Below are 20,535 nucleotides of genomic sequence, written 5' to 3'. Positions count from 1 at the left end.
GGCTTTCTCCCTTATAATCTATTGATTTTAATATCCCTACCATTTTGGCTGAATGTCAATTTTACCCCGAGGACTGCTGTTGCAAATTTGAGCACATTTTATTTATTTATGCCATTCAAAATATTAGTATTAGGAATGCATAAAGTTTGAGTCTTGCAATGTTCCCGTTTAAAGATTACTTTTCTGATTTGAATAATGCTGGTAATTTGCCATGGCAATCGAGGCCAATAGGCAAAACGCAGGCAACACAACGCACAAGCGAACACAGCGTTTTGTTTTGTTTTATTCTACTATTAAGTACGGTAATGCACAGCTCAGTAACTATGGGGCCGCTTCCCCACTTAACCTTTGGAGTCGGAAGCACCTGATTATCACCATCATTTAACAAGAAGCCAAATCATCTCTCCTATGACCGTTTCTGTTCCAAATGTCCAGTCTGTGCCAAATTGTGCATTAATAGCTTCAGTGCTGGGTCTCTTGGATCTCTGCTCATCTGGGCTTCAGGGGCAGCTCAGGGCACCACCTCAGGATTCTCCAGAGTCTACCACCACCACTACCGATCTCAAGACCAACATCCTTCCTGCCCTGTTAGAAGCCAGCTGCTGTGCCAGGTTCTAGGTGTCTGTCCCAGCAGTAGAAGCTGTGCCTGGGAGACTAAGGATGGCTCTGGAAGACACATTCGTCCCACTGTGCTACCCAGGGACCCTTTAGCAGGCATTTTCTAAATTGCTAAATCACCAACAATAATGAGTACAGCTGGCTGTCCCTCTTTTTCATATTTAACAGAGAATTTATGTTGCAAATGACTCTTCTGTTGATTTTTCAGGCTTTTTCGAGCAGGTTTTAGAGTCTCCTTGTGGAGGGCTTTCTAAATTGCAAAGCACCATCCCTCTATCCTCTGTCCAGCCTCTCTCAGCCCCTCTCCAACCTGTCCACCGAGAGAGGTGGGTATCTGGATGGCAGCCGATGTCACCCTAAGGTTGTCTGGAGGGGCATCCCCTTGGAATGGGAAACTCGCTGCTGTTTCCCTCAGGGACATGGAGGAGTCTGTAGGACCCACCTTCCTCCCCGTCCCTCAAGGACCAGAGCTCAGCTATGCAGACGGACTTCATTTTTAATTTCTAAGGCTCTGTAGTGCATGGTCAGGCTGCTGAGACCTTCAGGAGCAGCAGACTTTGTGTGTTAAGATTGACAGCCACGACTCCGCACCCAGACATCAGCAACTCCATTCCGCCTCAACTACTCACTTGCTTTCAAACTTTGGCCAAATGACCAAAGCTCCCCACACGGCAGTTTCTGCACGCACGTGACAGGACCAATCCCTGAGGACGCAGTCGACGGTGGATGAAGTGACCGGCAGTCCCCGCAGAGCTCGAGGAAAGCAAAGCGCCTGCAAACAGCGTTGCGCTGCCCTCGCTGGTGGTGCATTCCCAGAGCCACGGTACAGCGCGGTGCGTCAGCTCCCGGGCGTGGCTGTCCTCGCAACTCACTTCCTTCCTAAGGAAATCACAACTACAGACCTGACGGTGACTGCAATGACTCAGACCCCTTCCACACACAGCACGGTTACACCGCGGCGCAGCGTCCCTCAGCACACAGTCCACTCCTCCCTTGGTATCTGAGCTCCATGCAGGACGAGTGCCTGCTGGTTTCTCCTGGAGGGGGACGTGTTTCCCTTAAAGAGGGCCGAACTCGGCAGCGTTCCTCAGGGGTTAAAGGAACCGCGTGGCCTGGCATCGGTGCCGAGCTGACCCGGCAGCTGTGTGGTCTGCTTCCCGTCACTTACTCCGCGCGGATTCTGCCTGATCTACCCATGTTCAGATCCCACCTGTAGGCTTCCTCACCTCTGCATTCTCTCAGATGATGGCCTCCCCTAGATCTTCCTGCTCCTCTAACCCCTGCCAATTTAGATTATATGACTCCTTCAAAGCCCAGGGAGCCTTCGCTGACCACCCTACCTCCAACACTCACCAGAAGTGGCCTCTGTATATATCTACATAGCTACACTAATGAGCCGTACGGAGGGCATGTGTCATGAGCCACTTCCACCTGGGCGATAACCCACAGGCTCACTAATGAAAATAGATAATGGCAGTGCTAACCATGAAGCGGTTTTCAAGGATAAACTTTAAAAAAAAAAAAAAAAAAAGGAACTTAAAACATTTGGAAACTGTTTGGCAGGTAGTGAGTCTTCAGTGGCATTCACTATAATTACCATTACCCAACAAGGATTCAATTAAAATCATAAGCACAGTGGAACACTACTCAGTCATAAAGAATAAAATTATGAACTTTGCTGGTAAATGGGTAGAGGTGGAGAATATCATGCTAAGTGAAATAAGCCAATCCCAAAAAGCCAAAGGCTAATGTTTTTTCTGATAAGTGAATGATGATACATAAGGGGGGCGGGGTAAGAGAAGAATGGAGGTATTTTGGATTATGTAGAGGGAAATGGGGAGGGAGGGAGTGGGAGAAGGAAAGACAGTGGACTGAGACAGACATCTTACCCTATGTACATGTATAATTACACGAATGGTGTGAATCTACGTTGTCTACAACCATAGAAACAAAAAGTTGTACCCCATTTGTGTACAATGAATCAAAATGCAGTCTGTAAAAATTTTAAAAATTAAAAATTAAGAAACATCATAAGCACTTGTATTGCATATATTGACATAAATAGGAGACAGGCAGATGACCAGACAAGCTGTATCAAGAAAGCGCACAGCTCAAGTCAGACGTGATAGTACAACTTAGGAGGCTGAGACAGGAGGATCACAAGTTCAAAGCCAGGCTTGGCAACTTAGCCAGGCCCTAAGCAACTTAGCAAGACCCTGTCTCAAAATTTAAAAAAAAAAAAAAATTCTTTTTAAAGGGCTGGGAATGCAGCTCAGAGGTTAAGCGTGCCTAGGTTCAATCCAAGGTTCAAAAGAAGAAAAGAAAAAACAAAAGAGTACAGCTTCTAAAAGTTTCTAAATGGAATCTGGAGAAAAAGGAATACCAAGAGCTTGGACATTTGAGAAGACTTTATAAAGGACCTGGCATTCCACCTTTGTAGAAAAAATAGCATAGGTTGTTTGTCTACCTGTATGAAGCAAGTTCAAACCTCAAGTGGACAGACACTGTAGACATGGTTACCAGCATCACCTTGCCACTGCAGAGCCTCGGACCCTGGAACAAGTTAAAAGGCTATTCAATGACAGTACAGATTTCTTACAATATACAACGAGGTGGTTATGTCCTCAAGGTCAGGGGGAAGTGTCTTACATTCATCTTGGAAGTAATAATAAGATATAACTTGGCTCATGTGCTCAGAAAATACTCTGTAAGTTAAGTGGTCTGTTGCTAAATTTGAACACATCTATCAATCCTAGGAGATTGAATGAACTCCCTGCAGTTCCATAAGCACACCTTGAAATTTGAATTTATAAAATTAATCAGACATAAGTTTGTTTCTGAGCATTTTAGCTCCTTCCACTGTAAACCAAGTGCCAGGTGGGGAAGAAAATCAGGTTATTGCAAAGTCTGATTAGTTGGGTTTACAGTAACCAACACTGACTGTATATATTAAGTCCCATGTGATTAAAACATTACAGCTCCTAATGTGAAATTAGACAAGTGAGTAGGCCTCCCTGTGCCTCCCTATTTTCTCTCTCGCTTCTAACCCCCGCGTAATCAAGAACAATGTCATTTACATCCACAAATTCAACTATGAAAAACTACATACAGCTGCAATCATGTATGTTATTTAATTAAAACCAATCACTTAAAATAACTGTGCTATGGAGACAGCAGGCAAGGGACAGGGCTTTCTTTAAGAAGTAGGTTACAAAGCAGAAAACCTTCAGGGCTTGCTTGCTCTGGACCTTTCCAAAGCCAGTTTTTTCCTCAAAGACTCAAGCAAGTCTGTAAGGAGAAAACTTGGGACCCCATATCTGATGTTCCCCTTCCTGATAGATGTGATTATTCACAATATCTCCTCCAGCTTTTAAAAGCCAGCAAAACTTAGGGTCATAGTTCAATAAATAAACTATTCTCTAAAATTATCCCTCCCAAACTTGTTTCGAGTGACCTCGGTTTACCAATAAGATACGGGTATTCGACCAAACACCAGGGTATTGTAGGTCTCTGACCCACATTGAGAAACCAAGGAGGCTGGGCGTGGTGGTGTGCACCTGCAGTCCCAGCTACCCTGGAGGCTGAGGTGGGAGGATCGCCGGGGTCCAGGAGTTTGGGACCACTCTGGGAAACACAGCAAGATCCAATTCAAAAAAAAACAACCCAGGTGATCCTAAAAGAACCTGTAATAATGACACCAGTACGACCCATTCTGAGGTCGCTGCTCACGATAGAGAAGAATGACTTCAGAATTGGGTTTTTAAGGAAGGTAAGCCGCTCCCACCTGCAATCTTATCAAGGCAGTGAAGAGCCATCATGTGAGAGCCCATAAGCCAGACTCGTGAAGGTGGTCATGGGAAGTGATACCAGTTAAATATCATAGAGACAAATCCTCACCAGCCAACTGAAAACCTCTCTGTCTTTTAATTAGTTCACCACCCAAAGTAAGAAAAGTTAAAGAAATCTGCTAAAGCATTAGTTGAAAAATATGCTTAATGTAAACGTCATGGTAGTGTGAATCTGCACCGTGTACAACCGTGGAAATGAAAAGTCGTACCCCATTTGTGTACAATGAATCAAAATGCAGTCTCTAAAAATAAAAATAAAAAATAAATTTTAAAAATGTCATGGACCCCTTGGGGGAAAAAATGTTTCAAAAGAAGAAAGAGAAAAATATTATAGGTAAGGAGATTTTTTTTATGTCTTCCTGGAGACTGCCCAGGTTCAGAGGTCAGCCAACCAGCACCTTAGCACCAAATTAGGAAGTAATCAAGGTTAAATGAGGTGGTGAGGGTAGAATCCAATAGTGTTAGTGTCCTAATGAGACATCAGAAAGTTCTCTCTCTCTCTCTCTCTCTCTCTCTGCCTAGGGTATCACTGTCACCCAGTGGACATGCAGGACAAAGCATGAAGCCAAAGGATTATTCTCAAGCTTTAGACTGAATGCAATTGGCCCCACTAGGTCTTAGACTTGCTTAAGACCAACCAACTCTTTCTTCCTTCCCATTTCTCCTTTCCGGAATGTGAATGTCTCTCCTATACATTTTGGAAGCACAGAACTTGTTCATTTTCACAGGTTCACAGCTAGAGGGGAATTTTACCTCAGGATGAATCATACCTGGAGTCTCAACCATACTTAATGCACAAGCTCTTTAGTTGAGTCTTTGGTCTTGAGAATCAGTTAAGATTTCGGGGACTGTCAGGATGAAAGGGACATGTTTTGCCATGCAAGAAGAAAATGGCTTGGGGGACGGGGCAGAGTGGAATGGAGTGAATGCTTGGATCTCCCAAAATTCATATGCTGAAACCCAATCACCAATATGGCTGTATTTGGAGGTGAGACCTCTAAAGGAAGTAGCCATAGTTAGATGAGATCATCAGAGTAGGGCCCTGGTCTGTTGGGTTAGTGTCCTCAAAAGAAGAGACAGACGCTGGCAAGCTTGCTCTTCTTTCTCCCTTGGCACAGGGAAAGAGAAGAGGCCGTGGGAGCACATGGCAATCAGACCTGTCTTGCCAACTCCTTGGTCTGGGGCTTCCAGCCTTTGGCCCTGTGAGAAAATTAATTTCTGTTGTTTAAAGTCACACAATTTTTAATATTCTCCAGTGGCAGCCTGAGCAGATAAAGTCTGTCAAAGTTGGGAAAAAGTTTGAGAAAACTAATGGAAAACATTTTCCAAATTTTTTCTGACATTTCTACCCTTTTTAGACAGCCACTTCCTGTCTGAAGTTCACCCCAATCACTTCACATGTTCACACACTCAGCCCTCCATTCCAGGTGGGCACCCTGATCGGTGTCATCTGTGATCACCAGAGTGGGACTGAGAAAGTGCAAAACAAACGTGAGTCATGTCCCCAAAACAAATGTGAACCATGTCCCCAACCAGGAAGGCAACATTAAGTTGGGGCTGTATCTTTAAAAACAGGAAATGGTTAAAAAAAATCACACGAGACAAAATATGGCCAAACCCCTGCGTGGATGTTGCCAGCACTATAAACTCGGGCACTGCAGATGTCTGAGAAGACCTCCAAATGCTGAACACAGGGAACATTTCAGCTGAGAATAGGATTTTAGAGACAAACACAGGGGGGCATGACCGATTTAGAAACAGGGTCTGGCACGAGGGATGCACACAGGTACGGGGAGGGCAAGATGCCACCCCTGGAGGGAAGCAGTCACCGAGGACTTCAGCTGACCCTCCCAGGACCAAACGTGCAGCACGCAGTGCCCAGCACTGTGTCTTACAGCTGGCAGCTGCATCTTAGGCCTCCTGGGGACAGCCGAGTTGGGGGACACTCCCCACCAGCAAGGTCACCACCCTGTTTTGTTGGGTTGGAGGCTGCCTCTGCTCGCCAGAGGTCCTTGTCACCCTCTGAAGAGCACAGTCCACCTGAAGTCCCATTGGCCTATGTGCTTTACCAAGCGGAGTGAGTCAAAAAGCCCTCATCTGTGGAAATGCTGAAATCCGAGAGGAAATGGGATTTGTTCTGCTTCAGCATTTCCTCAAATGACACCATTAGGGAATGGCTGTGGCTCAGGGCTAATTAGTTCATAATGGGTGCAAAGCATCCTGGGATACAGACCTGGAGGGTGTCCAAGGACCATGGGGACTCCTGCATTCTGGCCCTTCTCAGGATGAGGGTGCACATTCAGTCACATTTCGTTATGAAGGTGCTGCTCAATCTGCACCCGAGGGAGCTAAGCCGGTGAGGGGGCTCCAGAGGATCCTGCTTTTCCTCGGTGTGATCTGGTTACCGGTTCAGCAAGAAGGGTCTGAGTCTGATCTGTTGGGTTTAAGTTCTGTGTCTGCCACATTTTGACCGTGTGACTTGGTAGCATGGCTTCGTTGGTTTAAAAGGACGATATTAGTGCCTTCCTTGTTAGGATCAAATGGGGCACGGCCCACATCGGACCCAGCTCTGTCTGGCACAGGAAGTCTCTGCTATCCCCGTTTGGTATTTTCCCATCTCTAAGGGAAGCAGAGCTGTCCTTAGGTTTCCAGAGCAGAGCCAGTTATTGCCTGTTCTATGACATTTCTTGCTGGTTTAGGGACAGCTTATTCTGAGGGACTTAGGAAGCCTTATCCAGGAGACACAAAGCAATGTTGGACATTCTTATCACACGTGGACATAGAGAAACTTGATTTTATAAAGAAGGGAGAACAATTGAAAGCACCATTTAGAATATCTCAGTGGGACGCACTATGCACAGGAATCGGATGCCCAGCACTGTGGAAGGTATTCTAGAAGAAAAAGAGACAATTTTGCCTTGCCCTTGAAGCACTTAAAATCTTGGGGAGTGGGGATTAACGTATGTGAACAACTTGACACTGATTCCAGAGGGTAAAAGGACAAGTGATAAACTGTACAAGGCACCCTCTGCCCACACGATGCATCCCAACCACTTATGGGAGGCATTCCCCCACAATTAAAGCTCAGGATGCCTCCGCCAGTAAAACGGGAGATGGGTTTTCTCCTCAATTGCTGATGTGCTGAGGGGCTGTTCAGAGAGAGAACAAAATTCATTCTTTTACCTGAGAAGTGGAAGTTTGCAGAAAGAAATGTAGCAAATCCCACTCTGCCCTCAAGGCTCATCTCAAACACCAGCTTTAGTCAAAGCTTCTCTTTGACCAGATGGGAACCCCTACACCTTTCTGCCTGAGCCCCACCTGCAAGTGAGAGTGGGGACAGGTGCTCAGGCTCAGGGCCCAGCCCCACCCTGCTTCCCAGACCAGCCCAGGCCTCACACCCTAAGGCCTTGCAGGGCCTTGCAGGACTCCATCCATCTTCAGGTTCTGGGTCAAGGCTGTCTTAGTGAACCCGGGCCTCAGGAATCCTTCCTCCCTCCAGAGACACCTAACAGCCCTGAAAGGGTAGGGATGGTGGCCCCAAGCCTGACACGTGGCCACGTGTAATAGGGGCTACTGATATCACCTCTTCGCTGTTCATTTGGATATGGGGGTGAGCGGCTGATTTTCAAAAGCCAAGGTGATTGCTGAGGGCTTTGGGATTCTCGCTCTGTGAACTTCACACCCTCTGGAGGTAGGGACTCCACAGGCAGCCTGCGCCTGGGCCTCCTGCCAGCCCAGCTCAGAGCTGGGCTCCAAATTCTAGAGCACAGGTGGCATTAGATGGCCCCCCCTCACAGGGTCCTGACTTGTTGTCAGACCCTGTCTTTGTGGACATTCATCCACAATGCTGGAATTTGGGCACCCAGGCAAATCAGATCGACACCTTCCTCTTCTCACTTAAATTAAGAATGAGGCTCTTCCAAAACAAGTAGAAATTAACCAAATTCATGCCTCTGTGAAAAATAGCCTCTCTTTTACAGTGTGAGGTGGAAGGACAAATGGCAGGTTGCAGGGGTCCGAACAGCAACCCCCCAAAGACATCAGATCTGATGACAAAGACTGTCTTTGGAAAATAGGTCTTTGCAGGTGTAACCAGGTTAAGAATTTTGAGATGGCTCATCCTGGATTACCCAGGTGGGTTCTAAGTGCTTTTAGATAAGTGTATTTATAAGAAATAGAAAAGGAACAGACACAGACGCAGGGGAGCAGATCACATGAAGACTGGCAGAAATCGGAGCCATGTGTCCCAAAGTCCAGGGATTCCTGGAGCCACCAGAAACTGGAAGAGGCAGGAGGGATCCTGCCCGGCTGCTCCAGAGGGAGTGAACCCTGCTGACCTGACCTTGGGCTCCAGCCTCCAGAGCTGGGAGAGATTGCACCCCTGTTGTGGTTATTCTCCCAGCCGCTCCAGAACCCAGCACACAAGGTGTCTGGGGGACATAGACTGGCCTCTCTGGACCTCAGTTTCCAGGACAACCTAGAGCAACCTCCAAGCCTCATCTCTAAAATTCCATGTCTCTGTGGCATCATGCCAAACAGCCTGGGAGAGAGGAGAAACCAGGGAGACCTCAAGCACACAGCAGTGCCCCAAGAGGCAGGGCTCACCCTCCTCCGCCGCTCCTCCCAACATCCCACCACTTAGGGGCAGCCGAGTGTGTGTGGCAACTGTCCTTTATAGGGTTTCCATATTTACTTAAGGTGCATTTGAAAGCAACAAGCACGTGCCAGAATAGCTACAGCAGCACAGGGAACAGCCCAGGAATCCAGGGGCTGCATCCAGAAGAGGCAGCACCAGCCCTCTCGGCTGCCCACCTTCACCACCAAAGACTTGGCTGGGGGAGAGGTAACCGGCAGGTGCTAGCCCTATTTTCACATGGGTATGTTTTATTGTATGAAAATGGAATTTTTGAAAACTGTCTCTTTATCTCTCTTATCTTTTTATATCAGAAATATGTCCATATCTGCTTCCATGCCTTTTTACAGTATCAAAATGTACCTTTTGGAAATATGAAAATCCATTCATGCCCCAAAATGAACTGTTTACCCACCTTGTGGATACATTGATGGTTTGATTATATAATGATTTTGTCAATGCAGCAAAGACCAAGGGAAAATACACAATAGAAGTTATAGCTAGGAGCATCACTTTTAGCACCTGCCACGTGTGCAGCACTGTGCTAAGCATTTAAGGAGAAGTGATTCATTCGCTCCTCACAAAAACACTGTCAGATGGAAATAAAGAGGAGGGAAACCGGGTTCAGAGGTTCTGAGTGACTTGCCCAAGCTGAGAGGTTGCAGAACCGAGACTCCCAGAAGGTTTCCCTGCTCCAAGGTCAGTGACCGTCATGTCACTCACGTTGTCCCCAGGACAAGTCATGGAGCCTCATATTTAGGCAAAGGTGATGTTTCAATCACAGGACCTGGAGGAGCTGGAGGAAGGGTGACCAGGAAGTCACACTTTCTGGGCTGGGCAGCTTTGTTACTGACATGCACTACTTTAACAGAGATGTGGGGTGGCTTCAGGACAGCTCAGCAGGGGGTGAGTCCAGCTTGGTGTGCACACATCTGTGTGTGCATGTGTGTGTGTGCACATGTGTGCATGCATCTATGTGCATACGTGCATGTTCCCCTATCTGCACATGTGCATACTGTGCACTGTGTATTATGAGTGCACATGTGTGCGTGCTGGTGCTTGTGCGTACACGTTTTGTGAGTATGGACGTTCTGTGTGCAATGTGTGCTATGCGTGTACATACGTGTGTTTGTGTGTGCATTTGCAGGAAGGTGAGAGAAGAGGTTGTGGCGTGAGCTGGGAGAGCTGTTGAGCCTGGAGAGTACTCTGAGGGGTGCCCCCTACTTAAACCTGGTTCTGTGATACTGACAAGAAAGCCGCGGCCAATTGTCTGACATGCGCAAATCCCCCCTCCCTCTCAGGATACTTTCAATGGAGTTCTGCCTGAAAGACTCCTTGGAGCCTGCTGCTCTTTGGGGCAGGAGAGGGAGGAGTTGGGCACTGTTCCCATGCCAAGGTCTCTTGATCTGGATTTCTGTCCGGATGACACTGGGGGTTAATCACAATCGACTGCCTCCTAATGCCATGGGGCAAAGTGATACAGATAGCAGTCACATGCATGTGGTGGCACGGGGTGCCCTGTGGGTGGCACCCCTGGACACCTGCATGGGGACGTGGCCAGGGAGAGGTCATGAGAGCAAGTTGTCCACCTGCTGCTTCTGCTCACCCCTCAAAGAGCCCTGGTGCTTGTGTCTTTCAGGAATTCGCTGACTCCGTGTCCCAGCTGGTCACGCAGAAGTTCCGTGAGCTGACAGTTGGCCTGACATCCGTGCACGCCCGCCACAAAGCGCTGGCAGGAATCGTCATGACCAAAGGTAACCACTTCTTCCTTTCCCTGTGAAGGTGTTCTTCTCCAAAGAAAGGAATGTTAGAGTGTACCTGACAGGGGGAGCCAGGAGATTCTCTGTATCCATGAAGATGTGGCCAAGAAAGACAGTACAGAGCAAAGAGAAGTCAGTGACCGACTCTGACCAGCAACACCACGCTGGGAGTGGTGGCGTAATTAGCCTGCCAGGTCCCAATTGCATAAGCTCCTCTCAGTTCCCATGAGACGGGCTGAAATGGCCTTGGCTGATCCGGCCCATTAGGCATGTCCCCACGCCTCATTTTCAAGAATGATGCTGTATTTGTAAAAGCTGGAATCTGAGACCAGACAGGCCACCAAAAAAGTCACTTGAAGCTGATTGTTAAGATGCTGCCACCTCCCTGTCAGCCCTAATGTGCCCACGACCAGGAGCTAATGCTGCCCCTTGTGTGGATCCAGTGTGTCACCACAGGTCTCCGGCCCCAGGACAAGGAGGTGGAGCCCACTTGGACGAGGGAGGTGGAAGTAATCTTTCTGAAGGATGTGGGTTGTCAAGGTGTCTGGTTCCCACCACGGTGGCATCCGTGGGCCTGTCTGTGCAGACTCTGTGATCACTCCATGGGTGGGAGGACAGAGGAAGGGAAAGGAGGGGACATAAGAGGACACTATGGACACAGGGAAACCAGAGGGGACACAGAGAGACAAAGGGGGACACAAGAAGGATACAGGAACACAGAGTGAACACTGAGGGGCAGGGGAACACAGAACCCAGGGTCACTGAAGACATGGGAGAGACAGGGGAGATGCAGGGAGGGAGAGATGGGAACAGGAGAGGCAGAGGGGACACAGGGGGATGCAGAAGACACAGAGGGACACAGGGTGATACAGGGGCAGGACACAGGGGCACCAGCAGACAGGGGAGGGGTACACAGAGACACAGAGGGGCACACTGCACAGGATCTGCCATCTCGTGAGAATTCCAAGACCCTCTTGCTGGGGTATGAACCAGCCTATGAATACCCTCCTTTCTGTCAAGAGTCTCCAACACGAACTGATCCTAGAGATGAAATTACGTTCTAGAAAATAAGACTGACCCATCCAGGGAAGTCACCTCTTTAATAAGTTTAGGAGAAATTAATCAGATTAGGGGAAATGTCGAATTACCAAATTACAGTAACTAACCAGCTAGTTATTCACATTCAACCGTTTTTATTTCCAAAGTTTTGCATGAGTTTTAATGGCCTGCTATAGAACGATCATCATTAAGTGAAAAATGACTGAGTACTTCAACTCTCACACACGACTCTGCAGCACAGACAAGGCCAGGACTGGAAAGACTATCACCTGAGGTCCAAAGATATGCTAAAAGTCAATTTAACAAATCAGATGATTGGCATGTGTTTCCTGTCATTCTTGACCCCTTGGGGCCTCTCCAATAAGGGCACATTGTTCATTTAGACTTTCCATTTCAGGCACCTTAGTAAAATGAAAACAGCAAAGCTTCCTCCCAATGTCATTTGTTTGGAAAGACAGAGTGTACAAAATGTTTTGAAAGCTGAAAATCACTTTATAAATACAGTGCACTGGCCTAAACCAAAGCTGTTCCATTTTGTCAATGGTAACATTGGAGGTGGCGACATGCACACCACCTAGAATATTTTTTTTTCTTACTGAAAAAGAAAAAAAATATATATATATGAATGAGCCTTTGGCCTGTTTGCTAAGCCACGTAGCCTCTGAATCATAGTCTGTGGATGGGACCCACTTCCACCCCTGGCTCTCCTTCAGGAACCTCTGCCCGAGGACCTGCAAGGTCTCCTCTAGTCTAGATCCGCTCTCTTCGTCACTGTCCTTCTTCTCTTCTGGTTTATTCCTTGTGTCAGTGCAACCTCGAAAATGACATCCTTTTAAAGAGTGAATAGGAGATGAACTTGGGGAATAATCACATACCTCAAAATGCCTTGCATTGCTTCTCTCTACTTCCTTAACAGTTTCTCTAAGTGAGGATTCTAAGCTTAAAATTATTTTCTTTCAGTATTTTGAAGGGATTTTTTCCATTATCTCTTATCTGATAAATCTGTGGAGAAACATGACAGATCTGAGTGACATTTTCTTGGGCACCAGCACCCACCTTGGCCCAAAGAAGAAAAAGTTTTGTTTTGTTTTGTTTTTTGACTTGGGTATTTTCTAATTTCATACAAATACCCGTGGGAGTGGCCTTTCACCTTCTCTTCTTCTTTCACCTTTCACATTTAAGCTGTTTGTGTATTTTTTCCTTGTATTTTCTTTGACAAATTCATTCCTTCATACACATTTTTGTTGAATTTTCAATATATGAACACGGCTTGCATACCTCAGAGGTGCGTATTTTTTTTTTCCAGGACACTTATAAGTTCAGAGATTTCATGGAAAATTCACAAAAATGATTCAGAATAACTGCTAAGAATGTTAAACTCTCTGGGCGGTGACCAGTCCCGTCTTATTGGGAGAAATACGAAAAACACAATTCATTCAACAACAGTCGTTCATGTTATCAAGTTCTGAAGTGCAGAATGTGCTTTTCTGGCTGCATTTGCCCAGGACCTACCCTGAGCACCAAGGTAGTCTATCTCTGTATTGTGCGAGGCATGTTTCCAGCATTAGCAAAGAATCTGTTGCTATGTTGAGCCAGATGAAGCTGATATTTAAATGCTATTTTCCCATTTGCACTTGACAAATCATGACAGTTTAAGTACAGCTGAAACCTGTTTTCATGATATGACTAGCATTTGTGTCTGCTAACCTTCACCAGAGTCTAGAAGAATCCAGATAAAGTAGGTTACTCCCCAATACCTCAAAACCTTTCTGTCCGCTTTCTTCTCTGAATGACTAGCAATCACTTTGATCTTGAAATTAAAAGCAGAATATTTTTATTTATATTCAGTAAGGCCTGAGGAAGATAAGCTGAAACAAAGGCACTGGACAAAAATCCCCTAACAGAGGCTTCATGCCATGATGAAAGGTGGCAAATTATCAACTGGGTTTCCAGAAATTGATCTTAATAACTGCTAAGTGGATACAAAGAAATGTAAAGTAGATGACATGTCTCCATGGATCTGTTCAGGCACATTAAGATTCACAGAAGCCAACATCTTGGAACAATAAGGAGTACTGATAGGCAATTGATTTTAAATCTTTGGTTGCAACTGTTAGGTTCAGACTACAAAATGCAGCATAGACTGTACATCGCTGTGGCTGACTGGCCCTGGTGTAGACTGAACACTGACCCATTTATACTAGACACCTTTCCTTAAGGTAAAGGGCAAGAAAATCAGTTCCCGACTGGACATCTGTCCCACCCCAACCCTACTCACGGCTCATTTAGAGACAAATAGTTTAGTCTAGAATAATTCACGAGGTGCCAATAAAAGTCCTCAAAGCTAAATTAACCAAGGAGAAGAGAGATAGCCCTCACCACCAGCTAAGTCCTCACAAAATGCTTTAATTTATTCCTTCTCATAAGGCAGTGTTTAGAAGCAAGTGCATTTTTAAAAGGGAAGAAGAAAATACTTTTGCATCATGGTTTTGAGACCAGATACTACTCTCAAAGCTGCTCAGACGCTTCTCATTTTTCTGATCATTAACTCATAACTGAGCATTCAATTCCAGCTGCAATCTAATTGCCCAAAAGCCTTCACCGAGCAAGGAAAATCCAACACTGTAACTCAAGGTGATAAAACTGACCTCATCTTTGTGCTAGTCTCTTAAACTATGATTTCTTTTCTTTTCTTTTCTTTTCTTTCTTTATTTATTTTAGTGGAAAAAAAAATACTAAGTTCTTTGGTGGAAGAAAAAAATTAAGAAAGAACACGACTACTGCTCTTGGTCTAAGTGCCAGGCAACATTTGGGGGTGTTAGACTGTGTGGTCTTTAACAAGCGAAAACGCTCACATTCACCATAAGGAGAGGCATCGGTTCTAATGGTCTGGTTAAGCATGCTGTGGAAAGAAGGGAAGGGAAGAAATACAGAGACAGAGCCAAGGAGCCAAGAAGGGTAGAAGAGAGAAGGACGGGAACTTGAGAAAGCCATCGTGCCTGGCTGTTAAAGCACTGTGATTTATCATTGGCTGCCCCACCACACACACACACACACACACACACTGTGTGGCCAGAAGTATAATAAAAATACTCAGAAAGGTTCAGGGCTTTTTGAACAGATGTGAATCGGGGTAAAGCTGTCACCGTTTGAAGCACTTGCAGACTCTCGAACGTGGACACTGGGGTCACAGTTCCCACTCCTTTCTACCTAGTGGACCCTATGTTGAAATTCCCAAGGTTTTTCCATCCACACGAACTGATGCAGTAAGGGCTACTCTGTGGGAAGCAGTGAAGGTGCTGGGTTGCTGCAGACGTCTCTACACTGGAATTTGGGGGGAATTCACACCCAGGAAATACAAGATCTCATGGCTTAATGTGGTCCTTTAGTCAGGGTCTTGTCACTGTCATAAATACCTGAGGGTCATGGCTCAGATCTGGAGTGTCCCTGAAGACTTGCATGTTGAAGGCTTGGTCCTCAAGGCAGCATGGTTCAAGGGTGTAACTTTGAGGTCATTAACCAAGGAAAAGTGTTTTGAGTCACCAACCAGATTTGATCCCAAAGTAACACACAGCTGGGTCAAAAAAAAAAAAAAAAGACTAGGAAGCATTACGAGGTCAACGGAGGGGTCAAGTCAGAGTTCTAGGTCCTGCATGAGAGTTTCCCTTTGAACTGTTTCAAATATGACCCCATATCTGCCTTCTTGCAAACAGAGCACAAGAGCAGAGAACACAAATGAGAATATCAAGCTTGCTTACAGACACAGAAAGCACAGACACTTAAAATACTTAGAACATGAATCATTTATGAGCTGTGGCTTTGTGCTCTCATTATTTCTGGTTTGAACGCCAGTGAGGAGACCTTGTCAGTCATCGCTGGTGTACAAAAGAAAGGACTTCTCATCGATCAGACCAGGTGCTTCATATTTGCTCCTTTGATATAAAAGAATGAGTTACTAATGGGCCAAAGAGCAAGCTCAGCCCAATTCAAACAGGGAGATGAGGAGATTTCTCAATCTATTAATTGCACAGAGTTGGATGGCATTCCACTTCTGTCTTGGGAGTAGGAGGAGGGCATGGAACATATCACTAAATGCAAAATTTTGCATCCTTATTTATATCTGGTGAAATCCTTTACACTGTTGATGTTTGGGGACCTAACTAATAACCCCCTCATAAGCTCCTCTCGTCACCTTACATCTTTTAATGTATGCCATTGAGGTATATTCCATGCATTTAGAAGTCGTGTCAATTAGGAACATGTCTGGCCGCAGGAAATTTGAGAGCTGATGAGCAGTGTCTTAAACAAATCCCTTTTTATTAGTGTCACATAAACAATGGCTGGACAGCAGCAGCAGACTCACTCAGCTTGGGCCCGCGATGGTTTCAGGGTCTACAACTTCCTGGCTTTGCAGTCAGCCCATCCCGAATCTGCTCAGTTACCACTGCCAGCCCTCTTCAGGGCAGGAAAGAGAGCGTCTCCTGCAGACTCCTCCTGGCTGGAACTTTGTCACCAGCCCACTCAACTCCTCGAGCAGATCCAAGCGAGGGCGGAGGGATGGGAACCAGGTGTTCGATAAGCCAGTTGATAGGGCAAGCATCAACAGAACCTGCTTCTGCCTTTCTGAGCCTCACTCCCTCTCAGTTGTTGAGTCACAATACAGAGCAATGACTGAGTGACTCCCTATCGTTGGGAGAGTGTAGGAAGCTCTATGGCAACAGGCAATACTGCTGGCTGCCCAAGCCCGAGCTCCCAGAAGTTAAATCTGGAAAAGTCATAGTTAGGGAAAACATAAGACTCATTGTGAAAGTCAAGTTCATGGCTGAAACATGAGTGTCAGTGTGTGTGTTTGCTTGGATGCTGCCTGTATCCAATTCACCTCATCCTGCCTTCTGATGGGTGCTTACTGTGTCTGACTCACTGACCTGTGTGAAGTAAAGCATCTTGAGGTGGACCGTGCTGCTCCAACCGAAACGGGCTGCCCAGCGAGCCCTGAGCCTCCCACCAGAGACCCATGGGAAAGCTGGTAGCTCTCCCTTTCCCTCCCCAGGCTCACCCCTGACCTCCCTCCAGCCCAGGGGTTTAGGGACGTTCACCTCCCTGGTGTGGGTGGAAAAGTCACCAACCAGCTGGTGTCTGGGTCTCATCCCCAACCCTTGACTGGTTGTGCTGGGGTCCACAGCTGTGGGCAGTCCTTGGTCACATGCATGGTCAGCCTCCTCCCTGATCCTGGGCTCGGCCAGGCCTTTCTCTAAGCTGTGCAAGCTGTGCCCACATGGGGCGTGCAGCGTGTGTGAACGATGAACAGACCCATCCCCTACAGTGCCGGACACGGGTGACCTGGTGACTGTCAGCCGTGCTGAAGAGAGCAGACCTCATAACATGGCTCCCTGGACCAGAGACTGCCTCGTTCCCCATGGGGGTTACCTGTGAATCTGGGGCCACAAAACAAGCTCACATCATTTTGGAAAGGGAAAAATCCAGAGTGTTAAAGTAGCAGCAGCTTTCCCCCCAAACCCAAGCCCTCCTTCATATTTTGACCCCAGTAAGGCCTTGGAGCAATAGGGCTGATGGTCTTTCCTTACCAAGACTGCTGCCCAATCAGCTTGCTTGTGTCGATGGACAGTCTCAGCAGCACCAAAGCAGAAGCTGAGCTTGCCCTCTGGGAATGTTTGTTTTCTCTTTTTCAAGGAAATTAAAGAGTATTTGATGACAATACTTATCTAACAACTAAGTACTGGTGTTTAGAAATCCTGGCTTTCACAGCTATCCATAAAATGAGATAGTGACGGACTCACTCTCCTTTGAAACACTGGCAAATGGTCACACAGTACCTGTAGGTACCCACAACATGGGGCTTCTTTGCAGATACCCCTGAACCTGTTGAGCACAATAGATGTGCAAATCTCAACCTCATGGAATCAGCCTCTCAGGGTTAGTGGTTTCTTTGTTCAAATTGCTTACCTAAAAATTCCACTTTGGTTAAGAATACCTGTTTCCAAACTGCATTCATATTATAGCGGGAAATGAGGGCCAGGACACCCAGATCTGGTAACTCCACTTTATTAGTGGTGTCATGGCCCCGAGGGATGACTCCCAAAATCTCAGTGCAGCAGGGCTTCTACTTTTATCCATAAGCAAGTTTGGGATACATTCAGGCAAAGGCGTTGGTGCAATTCCATTGGAGGGTGCATCCGATATTCCTTGTATGGGTAGAGGCTTGTCAACAACCCAGGGACTCTTAGCTCGTACAGCTTAGGGACTTTTATTGCACTAAACCTAAAGGGGGATATTCTGTCCATTGCTTTATTTCCTGCTTCTGCTCCTACCGTTATCTTTTACAGGTACCTGTTAGCCACTGCAAGTCTCCGTGGCTAAATGTCAGTAAGCAGAGCTGCTGTGTGTCAGCATGCAAAACCACAGCCTGTCAGTCCTTAAACTGCTCAAGTGCCCATATGACATCCCACAGCCAATTGGAAAAAAAAATTAAAATTTGCACCTGCCTTTTTCACATACCTGTGTTCACCCGGTTCACCTGGTCACAAGCGTAACCTGGAAGCATTGCTAAAGACAGGTTTTCAGGGCATGTTCACAGGCACCTGGGAACAAGAGATTCTTCTGATCAGAAAAATTTAAGGCTGACAGCTTACTTAGTGTCTTTTAGGCAAGAAGTGCTAGTTTTTTCAGGGTTGGTAGAGACCAGGTTGCTGCCCAGTCCTCTTCTAGCCTCTTCTCTGGGAAGAAGACCAGCAGCGCTGGTACCGTGTGAGCTGGGGTCCCCCACATCCTGACCTCAGAGCTCGGAATGCTACACAACTCACCCTCCAGAGCCTGAGGACTTCACGCAGGCTGCTTCCCCTGCGTGGCTATTCCTCCCTTGTCACCTGGCAAATGGTTATGCACCCTTCAGCAGGACAAATGTCCCACCCCTCCCTGCCCCCTCATACCAGTCTTGACCCCCACCCTCGCAGAACGTGTCCACAGGTCTGTCGGAGCTCTGATCACAGTAAGTTGCTTCAACCACGCCTGCCTCCTTCCTCCCCTGTGAGCGTGTGCTGATGAAGGGACTTTGGAAGCTCACAGTGTGAAGCCTCCTTTCTCAAGGCGTTCGATGCGTGTTAGATGGATGCGTGGATGGATGACTGCGTGCATGGATGGACAGACGGGAAGAGATGTAAAGACAAGCCCTGACACCGTGAGTACTTCTCATCGAGTTTTTCGTCAGCGTACAGCCCAGAGTCTTGTTCATATGTATTTTCCAGGTATCTCCAAATCTGCTCTGTCTTAGCTGCTCCAAACAAACCCTCCTGTTCTCATAGAAAGAACACACGGTCTGTGGTCAAGTTAAGTAATAATAGAACATGTGGTTTTGACTATCATTCTAGCTGAGATGGCAGGAAAGGCCTGGTTGCTGATTGATCAATATGATTACAGGGAAATTGAAATATATGCAATTCTAACAGCCAGAAATTATGGCCTTTAAAACTTTTAAAACTTCACATGATTTTCTTTAATCCCCCAAAACTTTTCCCAGATGAGACAACTGATCATAGTTAAAGTTACTTGACCGCAGTCCAAAGCAAAGTTGTAGAAATACCTGTGCCCCGGAGCCTGTTGGTTTCTGCCTGCCAGCACCTTGTTATCTGATATTCTTTACAGATATGTTGTCATTTGTAAGGAGACAAACAAAACACTGACACACAACTTATTTTCCTTCTAAAATCAATGTATTTGCAATATTTAGAGAATAAAAGCCCAGGAGACACTGCTGTCTTCCAATTTCCGGAGGCGACCATCCATCAAGACCCTAGTAGAAGAAAAATATCCCGGCAAAAGCAAAACTGTTTTCTTCAGCGTTGGCCCTGTCATGCACCTAACAGAGTAGACGTGCCCCAGGCAGGCATTTTTAACTCCACCTGATTTTGAACTAATTAGAAGAAATTTAGAGGATGGAAACAAAAACTTTGGAAGAAAAAGAATTTGCTTTCAGGAAAAGATTGAAAATACAACATAGATGTTAATCAAATAATGACTAGAAGAGGGAGTGCAGGCAGGTCATGATATTCTCTACAAATAGTCGGAGACAGCAAACCACGAGGAGCTGGGAGCTCTGACAGATCAAACCCGAGTAACAGAATGAAACAAGCCAGTCATTTCAGCTGATGATTGGGAAAGGCTTCCCAATGCTAAGCGCTAATAAATTGTGGAAGAGTCTTCCCCAAAGGATGAGTAGAAACCCTGTTACTTGAGTCATTAAACTCCATGGACAGGGTGCTAGAAAATAGGGAGTCAGAATTAATATACATCACGCCCTTGGGGCAATCCACGGGTACGATAAAAATCATCCCTTTATGCCTCTGATTTCTATAATTTTGAGATTTATTTCTTGGATGCAGATTGATACATTTTACCTTCAGGTTTTTTTGTTTATTTGTTTGTTTGTTTGTGGTGCTGGGGATTTGAACCCAGGGCCTTGTGCTTGTGAGGCAAGTACTTTGCCAACTGAGCTACATCCCCAGCCCTTACCTTTAGTTTTATTCTTAGAAATTTAGTAATGCTTCCCTTCAAAATCAGATATAGCCAATGAAACTACTATTCAAAGAATTGAAACAGGTTA

At 46.2% G+C, this 20,535-nt stretch overlaps 1 protein-coding gene across 2 annotated transcripts in view; it reads left to right on the top strand.

Moving 5' to 3' along the window:
- Positions 1-20,535, top strand: part of Adarb2 (adenosine deaminase RNA specific B2 (inactive)) — a 481,547-nt gene that overhangs the window by 402,098 nt on the left and 58,914 nt on the right. For both annotated transcript variants that reach the window (XM_047521791.1, XM_047521790.1), the window contains one exon: positions 10,739-10,853. In XM_047521791.1, the coding sequence (XP_047377747.1) occupies positions 10,739-10,853 (115 nt within the window). The remainder of the gene's footprint in view (positions 1-10,738; positions 10,854-20,535) is intronic.

Source organism: Sciurus carolinensis, chromosome 12 (genome assembly GCF_902686445.1).
Source record: "Sciurus carolinensis chromosome 12, mSciCar1.2, whole genome shotgun sequence".
Taxonomy (NCBI): Eukaryota; Metazoa; Chordata; class Mammalia; order Rodentia; family Sciuridae; genus Sciurus; species Sciurus carolinensis.
The sequence above is the reverse complement of the archived record's forward strand: the minus strand, read 5'-3'. Positions and strand labels throughout refer to the sequence as shown.